Source organism: Ptychodera flava, chromosome 9 (genome assembly GCF_041260155.1).
Source record: "Ptychodera flava strain L36383 chromosome 9, AS_Pfla_20210202, whole genome shotgun sequence".
Classification (NCBI taxonomy): Eukaryota; Metazoa; Hemichordata; class Enteropneusta; family Ptychoderidae; genus Ptychodera; species Ptychodera flava.
Window position 1 is genome coordinate 40,289,098 of NC_091936.1, and position 10,022 is coordinate 40,299,119.

The 10,022-nt window shown below is 41.8% G+C and overlaps 1 protein-coding gene across 1 annotated transcript; it reads right to left on the bottom strand.

Annotated features, from left to right (window-relative positions):
• Positions 1–969: 969 nt before the first annotated feature.
• LOC139140979 (sphingomyelinase C-like) lies at positions 970–9,163 on the bottom strand. The gene is made up of 3 exons (XM_070710502.1): positions 8,840–9,163; positions 3,488–3,901; positions 970–3,220 (listed from the first exon to the last, which is right to left on the bottom strand). The coding sequence occupies exons 1-3, from the start codon at positions 8,889–8,891 to the stop codon at positions 2,142–2,144; spliced, it is 1,545 nt and encodes a 514-aa protein (XP_070566603.1). The 5' UTR covers positions 8,892–9,163; the 3' UTR covers positions 970–2,141.
• Positions 9,164–10,022: the final 859 nt, after the last annotated feature.

Sequence of the window (10,022 nt, forward strand, 5' to 3'; positions counted from 1 at the left end):
CCGAAGTCAGGTAGTTAGTGCCAAGTAACAGGACTCGTGCGAGCGAACGGACGATGGTTGTGCAAAGAGCTGCCCCGGATTGTACCATTATTTTTGCGGGGAGGGCAAAGGGGTGTGAGGCACTGCAACAAAACGGGTGACTGTTGAAAGCTATGATGAACGGGGGCTTGTCGTCCAAATAAAAGAATGTGAAAATTGTTATATCCAGTCATCCTTTTGGATTCACTATAGAATAATCATATCCATTTACAATTTGTATTTTAAGTATTTTACTTGATTTTGATATGGCTCTATGTTGACCTGAAATAAATAATGATAACAATACAATACAATAGTTTACAAAAAAATAGTTTACCAAAAAAATATTTCCTCAAAAGACTACTACTGGCTCACAGGCGCTCCTTAGCTTGGTAGTCTGCTAAATAGATCGATTTTCGACTCGATCTATCGATTCCGTGGTCAATATGCCCGCCACTGTAACCTAGAGAGTATTTAGGTTACAATGGCGGGCATATCGACTACGGGATCGATAGATCGAGCAGAAAATCGACCTATTTAGCAGACTACCCAGCTAAGGAGCGCCTGTGTATGGCCGTTTGTTTTTAAAATCTCTCCTCTAATGATAGCAACGATGTCTTTCAATCTAGGGCCTAAAAAGATTGGATCTTTTTCAACTTACATTCTCAATTATAGAAGTATTGATATATTGTCATATAAAAAGCACTTAAAGTTTTGTAAAGACAGAACTTTTATATAAAACGTACGAAATTTGGACTAAAAATAAAAAATTTTGTCAGTGACTTCGATACGAATACGAAAACGAATACGAAAACGAATACGAAAATAACTTCAGCATCGTATACAAACACACATCCTAGGATAAAGTGAAATCAAAATACACAAGTTACGGTATCCTCAGTTTCGCCACGTCCATCAATTCAACCAACCAAATATTTAATCAACGCAAGCTTGCAATTTTTAAAAATGAAAATTTCTTTAATCTTTGTAAAAATACATGTTTGCAACTTTATATTAAAAATGCCATGTCGGTCTACATTAATTAAACAAGAAAATCAAATAGATTTCATACAGATAGAATGTCACTTTCATGACAAAAGTACAAACGTTGTTTGCTTTTACATAAGTGCAAAACAGACGTGTGTGGTTATTACCGAGCACCTTTTGAGACCCATAGGTGACTTATTACATCTAATCATTGGAGGTGCTTTACACCTGGTAAGAGGCCACCATAAAAATAATGATCAATCACGGATAAACAGCAACAACACAGGAACATTGGAAGTAACAGTTGCAAGACAGACTTTGTGTTCTTCAGATTCAGAGGAATGTACTAATTACCATCCTGTTTGGTACATTTTAAGATCTTTTTGAAATAGAAAACCAAAACGAGGCAATCACAGAAACAATCTGGATATGGATTTTGTATTGACAATTGTCATACCATCTTCTGGTATTTGATTGTTTTGCCGATAGACCACGGAATATTCTTAGAGTTTTCAATAGGGCAGATGAACCCTCTTGTGCTGAAACGGGGTGAAAGTGTTAAACAAGAGGATTGACCTGATAAACTACTGCCCTCTCTAGCATGTTTCTTAAACAGAGTCGACAGCTGCTGTACCAAAAAAAGTTTGTTTGTCATAACAGCTTGACGTCCCAGTTCTTTGATATTTGTTGTTCCCATAACTTTCTTGAATCGTTTGTATGGGAGGATAATAACTCTTTGATGAACTGCTTCGACGATGTTGTGATAGCCTGAGATCTTTGGAATGTTGTCTGTTTTGTGAGCAGGGGCCGCAGATAGTTTACGACCAGTTCACTTTGAGTTGCAAAAAATGTATTGCCAACGTTCACATCTCTCATGATATACGTTCTACCAGACAATCTCGTTTTGTGTAAATGCGTACATTACAGTGATTAACTTTTGACAACTTTAGAAAAACAATAGTATGCCTTTCATTACTTGTCTGAGGGCGTGGGAAATCTTGCCATTCCCTGAGACACTCTATCGAGCCTGCAATCCATGACCTTGCGATTCCTTCAGGAAAAGGTGATGATACTCCGATGAGCGAATACGTAGGACAAAATGTCTCGAAACTGTCTGTTTGTTGTCACGATACTGCTCACGGGAAAATAAACACGCCAAGAACTGGATAGTGATCTGACAAATCAAGTACTTTTCGTTTCTTTGGACAAACCGGTGAATTGGGGAAAATGTATCCCGGTTTGAAGGGACCGCTCTTGCAAACATGAAAACGTTTCTTTGCTCTGAGTCTGATGCCTTCCAAAGTCGCGACTAGCGGCGTTTGTTGGTCTGTGCTAAACACGACGTAGTCCAGCCATTCTCTGGCTCTGGATTTGTCCTCAAACATGTCGTTTTTCCTGGGGTCGAACGTTGCTTTCACCTTTCCAACCCGTTTAGGGATCCCCGCACCCATGTAGTTCAGAACTCTCCTCACGTGGCCGCGGTTGGCGAGAATATCGCAGTTGAAATCGCCAGCGTAGATCACTGGTTCGCTGAACGGGATTTTCTGCTTCTGCATAAATTTTCTCATCTCCTTCGCCTGTGCTTCTCGTACCTCGTCGTGGACGTCGCCGATTTGCGCCTGCATATGCGTGCCGATGATGTGATAGTTTGCAGTGCTTCCCGCGACGGTTTTCATGACCTTCGCATATATCGCCCCCTTCGCTGCGAACGCGTCGGCCTCGCCGTAATGAGTAGCTTCAAATATCAGCTCGTGTTGTCCCACAATCGGCCAGCGGGAAGCGATGAACACCCCGCCGTCTTCAATCACAGCGGACTCCTGGGTACCGACTGTCTTTGTCATGTACAGAAAACCATGGTAACGGAGAAGATCGGCAAAAGAGACCGAATCGGGGAAGCAACCGCCCATGAAGACTTCTTGGAAGACGATGACGTCCACGTCTCCGAGTTTCTGGACGATCCGTCGAGGAATCTGACACGTTCGCTCTCTCTGACCGTCATGTACGTACATGAATCCCAATTCACGAACGTTGTAAGATAGAACTTTCAGAATATTTGACTGAGTTGGTGCCCAGAGAGGGGGCGCATCGGGCACCACACACATAGCCTTTCTGCCAGTCAAGCACGTATCGCCGTCGCCGGTCTTGTCACGGCCGTTACACGTCATGCCGTACAAGGCACAGTCCTTACATTTGCCGTTGCAGAACGGCGAGGAACCTGAAAGTGGAGAGAAACAATGAAAAATAATTTGAATAGGTTGGAATTTTGGACAAAAAGAAACGAACACACTTTAATAGCTAGACTTCAGGATGTTGACAACGGATGATCTTGGTTTCTCCATGAAACTAGTATAACTTGTAGCACATCCACGACAATATCGAGGACAGCCACAGTCCCCTCTTACTTTTTCTCCACATTATCGCCCAGAGAGCACAGATTCGAAATGTTGTTGTTTGCGTGGATGATAGCTGCAAAGTAACTTACCTAGCCAGACGCTTAGTTTTGGCTTTATGGCCGGAGCTGGAAAATCCTGCTGGACATGTAGTGATGCCATAGTATCACCCCCGCTTCGTAGTCTGGCGACATTACCAATCCAAGGGTCTTCTTTTTTGGGCACGCAAAGTTGTTTGGTGCCACTGACGCAACAAGAGCCATCGCCGCATCTTGCTGACGTTACGTGTTTCATGAACCTCATCTCGCAGTCCTGTGGAGTCGTTTCACAGAATGGCGATGCTCCGACCCACACCTGGCCCTTGACCGTGTCCCTCCTTCGGCACCACACTTTGTTTCCCGTCCAACAGCTGTCCGTGAATTCAGCGACGAAAGTGTCACCTCTGTCGGTGCAGTCTTGTGGGCCGGCACTGCAGAATGGTGACGTACCAACGTCGTACAGGGTACCTGAAACCAAAGTCCAAAATAGCGGAAAACATCAGTTTTCCATATGAAGTTTTACCTGGTGTTATAAGAACAATTTACAAACTTTGTATTTGTGGTAGGTCGGTATCTGAAGTCGTTTCAACATGAATATTACGGAAATGTTTGCGTGGTAACGGACGTTGATTCCGTCAACGCACATTGTGAAATTACGTATTTCAATTTGGCCAATAACCGTGCCTGTTTTCGTTGGCCCGTCAGATTAGATCGTGTTCAATCAACCAGACATTCAAAGTCTCCGTCCATATCCGTTTGCTTCTCTCCCCCTGTTCCCATGAGATGTGACTTTCGCCGAAGTAATCGCGAGAATGCGGAATATCGATTGTGAAAATTAAAAAAGAAACATTTGTTGAATTTGCTGGAGGATACTGAGTGATAAACATTCACCTAATTTCCTTCCGCACCACTCTTTGTTGTTTACAAGTCAGACGAAAAAGTTTTGACTCGTGGACCTGAAGAATTTCAAGAATATCGAGTAATTATGCTTTGGATCTATCTTTACATCGACCTTGCCATCGTATCTTTCCGTCAGTTTCGTCTCAAACTAGTTGACGGAATTTTTTTGCATCCGCGACAAAAGCTAGGATATGCATGCTTTCCTGACTTCAGTTGCATGAATCAGTGATTATTTTATCTGGTAACCTTTCTCCAGGGTCAAAGTTATTTGATATAAAGTTCGATTACTTTTGTTTTTAAAGGGATGTACGTTAAGTATAATTCAACTCGAGGAAATCGTAAATGGCACGTTTGCGGTCGTTACCGCCATGATCGAGCAGGTTCATTGGATGAAATCCTCTTTGCCAGTGAGTAAGCTTGAACCCACACAGAACTGATCCAAGAAATGTGTCATAGGTTAGATGAGTTTCAGAGCCTGAAAATCTGCAACACGGTGGTATCTTAAGGCATAAATCACTGTAAGGAAATCTGATTTTTTTCCCAAAAATCTTCAAAAACCCCTGCGATTTCTCAAACTTTGTTTTGGCACGTAATAATCAATGGTAAAGAAGCCGCGGAAAGGTCTTCTCAACAACTAGGTCAAAGTTCAACGTTAGATGCACACATTGAGATTTCAATATTTCTCGACAATAATAGCTGTTAATGAGAAATATTTATATGAATACAAAATCATCACGTGTAAGTGCCTCATTTGATTGACGCTGTTCAATATGGCTTTCTTTTACCGAAAATGGATTTTACTGTTGGTTTGTGGTTTGTTTGGTTTTGTTTTTTTTTTTTGGGGGGGGGGGGTGGTGGCTTGGCATGCTTGGGGATGGTAATCGTTATTTAGACCTTCGAAGTGGTAACGTCTTATCTAAAGTATCACATATTTGTACTTCAAATTGAAATGTTTCTCTCGCGCTCTTCATTTCGTTTTGAACAAGTAGTAGTAGTATAGTCGCACTTTGATTTTGCGGGTCCATTTGCTTATTGGTAAAAGTCAATTTATTGCTTATATTCTTATTGGTCACGTGTATGTTGGGCTCAAACATAACTTTTAAGTATAATGAAGTACATTTCCTTTCTGGAACTGGAGTTATTCCACCAGTATTTTAAAGTAATACCATACCAGTGTACCGAAGTCGATATAGCTTGAACCTGACGGCGATTGCATCGGTTAATAGTGGCAACAATTTACTCGGCAATAACTGTAAATTAATGGAACAAATTCGACTTGAACCTTCCAATGACATAATAGAACTACTCTCCTCGACTGAGACAAGTATATGGGCTTCCTTTATGAACTTGACCTGATTTGCGGGGCAGAGTTTATGTTAGGGAAGGCAGTTTGTGGCCTGACAGTAGACTGCAATCAATGGTCTTGCATCCGACCGCCCACGACTTAAATTCAACCAGGTCTTGATGTTGAAGTCGTATCTTGTGTCTGTTACTTCCAGCCGGCTGTAAATCAGCGACACGCCTACACATACAAGTTTTTAGGCCCGTGCCATTGGTGCCTACCATCAACGTTGGTCTCCTCCATGGATAGGAAATATAGAAATTCTGTATATCATGGTGGTATTACAAAATGACGTCATTGTGTTTGGAAATGAATACATTTATTTGTTTATTCGCACTGTTCAATGCAAAAGGGCGCTACAAAAGTTACAGCCGGCCGGCAAACTATCCGCAACTTTGTAATTTTAACTATGTGAGGTGTACCGCTTTTATCAAATTCACAACATTTACTTGAATAATTCAGTACAGCAGTGCCATTTGGAAAAGTTCTCGAGCTCGCTCTGACACTCTAAGTTTCCATATCAACGTTAATCTCTATCCCTGGCTACCTCTGCAAGTGCAAGTTGATTACTAAATACCGAATGTTATCTCACACCGTGGCTCAGAAATGTTCAAGGTAACGTGCCAGGCATGCCACGTGACCCCTGAACTGTGCTTGGCATGTGAGGTCGTCCGTGTGATGGGAGGCAGTGAGGTCGTCCGTGTGATGGGAGGCAGTGAGGTCGTCCATGTGATGGGAGGCAGTGAGTGAACTACTTTCATTTAATTACATTAATGACCATCATGAAAAGTTTTGACGCCTTGTTTCACTTGCATTCCCGTCTGCGAATCCTTGAAACCAAGTACCGCCAGTCCTTAGGGAAAAACTTTGGCCGTGACTCATTAAAAGCCTCGTGTTCATGCAATGACAAAGTAATCGTATGGTTGTTTCACTCCAAAAGCAATTTCACCACAAGTCTTGCAGCAATACGTGCATTTAAGACTTTTCACTTTTCGGATATTTCCAAACTTCTAAAGGAGTCGTTTTCTGGATTTAGCAAGCGCGACTAGCAAGGAATTACCAGTTTTCTCTTCCCTGCATTCCTCTTCCCAACGCAATAGAAATGCCAGTTCCGTAACTTTCATTGGCGTCTATTGGATACATCTGACTTTTTGGGACTGGACTTGAAAGACTTTTCCACTGAGCTTCGTTTTGATCAAATAAATTCCTTTTAGGTCCGTTTTCAGCTCATCAACACGATATGCGCATACTTCATCTGCATCGCCGTCCTTGACAAATGAGTTTATGTTTAACACTGTATTGATACATGATCCAATGTGAACTTCCTACTTACGCCTCGTGTGCAAAATGTCAATGTTTGGCAGTTTGGCTCTTTTCAGAAAACGAAAAATTCATAACGAATAGAACGAAGACTACATACGTTTATAGGAACATTTCTACCAGTAAGCCTAGATTTGTTAACTTTAGGAAATTCCCATCATTCATAAAATCAATTTACCTACAATAGCTGTATCTCCAACCAAAAATATTGTTGTGTTCATTCACCACTGGACAGTAATCGATCCACGCTGAGCATAAACTACCCGGATGATTCACTCTGCCAAAGGGCTAAATCACGGGCAATGCACTTTTAAACACGCACGCCAAAATATGTCTATTTGGGAAACAACAGGACAGCAACTATGTTTATTACAAACCATGCACACACTTAAAAACATGTTGATTTCACGCAGGCTGTGCTACATGTCTCATGGCAGTACACCACTGTTTTGGCACGACGACTCCCATGAGAATTACGGACGCAAGTCGACAAGGGCATCTCTCACAAAGTGACCTTAGGCCTAAGTAATATTTTACAAGTCTTTTTGGATGCCTGCCGTGCAGGGTCCACAGGTTTATCTACTCGGCTGATGAGAAACTGGGCTGGAGAAAATAAACAGCTTCTGTTTTGCAGTGTCGATTTCATGAAATTAACAGGACCACGCCCATTGTAATTTTCCTGCACTTTTTGTGCACTACGATTGATGAATGAAATGATCATTAATTGTGTGGAAAACACCGAAACTTTTGAAAGTTTGTCGATGCGTTGTTGTCATGACTCTTTTAGCGAGGATCAAGAGCACAACATCCGGGATACCGCTTGAGATTTGTGTTAACGAATTCAGCTCTCAGCCGTGAATATTGCTCATTTCAGTTGTCTTTTTCGAGTTTCAGAAATCTTATTGACGCGTATTAAAGGGACAAAGTCGGCCATTTTTCATGAATTTTGTTTGATACGAGATACTGCTTATATTGTTTGATATGTTGAAAGATAATGAATGAACGGGTGACCATGCATATAATCAACCCCGGTTTTAGACACGATACATGAATCCATCGCACAAATGAATTAATGGTCATGACCATTAATTCATTTTCGCCATGGTTTCATTAACCATGTCTACAACCAGGGTCGAATATATGCATGGTCACCCTTCATTCAGTAACTTTCAACATATCAAACAGTATCTCGTATCAAACAAAAATGGCCGACTTTGTCCCTTTAATCGATGAAAAGAAAACAAGTTTTGGCCACTTTCGGCCTCAAAAGTGAGGAAAACTATTTGCGAACTATTTTCAAATATTCTTATTTCGAACTTACATCTCATTCCCTTCAAAATGTTTTCCCTAGTACTTAAAGTAATGTTTCGCTCAAAATTGATGACGACACATGGACAAGGCACTTTAAATCCGACTCTCACGAAAACTTCAGTTAATAAGAACACGATCCCTCCGTGGAGGGACCGTGATAAGAAAGCAATTTTCTCAGCCTATCTGTCCTTTGCAGTGTTGGGAAGGAGTCGCGTAATATAGATACTTCTGCTCCTAACCCATTGGAAATCCTATACAGCCGATTGATTACAATTCATGCAAGTCTTTAGCATTCAATGTAACGCCAGACAAAACAGTTGATGGAATACCATCGTTTCAGGTCGTCCTTGGTGGTAGCATGGTGAACGGAAACCATCACAAAAGTCCATACAAAGAAACTTCTTCTGGGGGAGAAAAAAACTTAGCACATGATTAAACCATCCTATAGTTGAAACGTTATGGTCTCGCATCTGCCGTTCTTCGACTCCAGTGTACTAAACTTGTCGATATTTTAGGATGGGAATAAAACTCACCTCCAAGTGCCGCTGAAAAGAGCCCAAAGAGGCCGAAAACCAACAAAGCCATGTCCTCGAATACCTTTCACCAATGTAACTTGATGCTGCTGTGAGCTGGGGTCGTTGTAGTATGTTGGACTCTAGATGTCGAATGTGTCTCGTTAGAGCCGTGACCCGTTGCTTTATATCTTAGGCAGGCTGTCCAACCCTCTAGTTTACACTATCAGGATTTTGAATCACATGACAAAGATTACAGTTTCAACTGGCCGTGTTTTCACTCTTTTCAAGTAAATCTGTGACGTTGACTCATGGAATATTAGTGCAAGGAGCCTCTGCGCGCATGCGTACTGGGTCAAAGTTAAGTACCTCCAGATGGAGACGCGGGTGTTGCTATGGAAACCTACCCTAAATGGCTCACACTTTGACATCTGTGCTGAATAAGGCCCTTTTAGGGCTTGGAAGCTCACAGTTAGCTCCGATAAGATAAGTTAATGATGATGACAACCATTCTTAGATAACTGTCTGTCGAGTCAAGACCCCGGGACCCGACAGCCACATTATCTGAATTTGCTTAAATTTCACTGGTCATGATTTACACTTCATACATATCCGCGAGGTTTGATGCATGAGTTTCACCAAGTCAATTACGACATATGTAGCAATGTCGTCATCTTAAGAAAGTTTACTGGCCTTTTCTACCGTGTCAATGCCATGGTTACTACCCCTGATATCATGACACCTGAGGCTGTTATAGTATAACTCTTACCAAACGGATCGATGTCGCGCACCACACCTACTCATCCGTTTTTCCCACAAATTTTGTGCATCTACGATCGCGTAGAGAAGTTTGAAAAAGATTGCTCCGGGAATTTCAACCGCTGTTGAAACTATGATTGCCGTCGCCGCGTTCATGCCGTTTTCCCTTTATAGTACACTGCCAGCCAGCCATGGGACGACGGGTCGCACATTGCGTGCTAAATGAACTCGCGTCTATCCCAGCTGCCTCAAAAGAAGTTGTACGTTTGTTAGCCTTGAATTGACCATATTGAATCACATACATACAGCTAGCTCAACAAGAACACGCGCCCTCTATGTGGAGCAAACACATTTCACATCCTCAACTCACATAGAAAACCATCCAACAACAAACATATTATTTTCTTTCATACTGCCTAATTTATCTATTTGAATGCAATACTAT

Excerpts from the sequence above, each read along its gene's own strand:
- LOC139140979 (XM_070710502.1), bottom strand. The coding sequence starts at position 8,891 with ATGGCTTTGTTGGTTTTCGGCCTCTTTGGGCTCTTTTCAGCGGCACTT. Across the intron at positions 3,902-8,839 it reads CTTTTCAGCGGCACTTGGAG|GTACCCTGTACGACGTTGGT; the intron begins GTGAGTTTTATT and ends CTTTGGTTTCAG. Across the intron at positions 3,221-3,487 it reads AAAACTAAGCGTCTGGCTAG|GTTCCTCGCCGTTCTGCAAC; the intron begins GTAAGTTACTTT and ends CTCCACTTTCAG.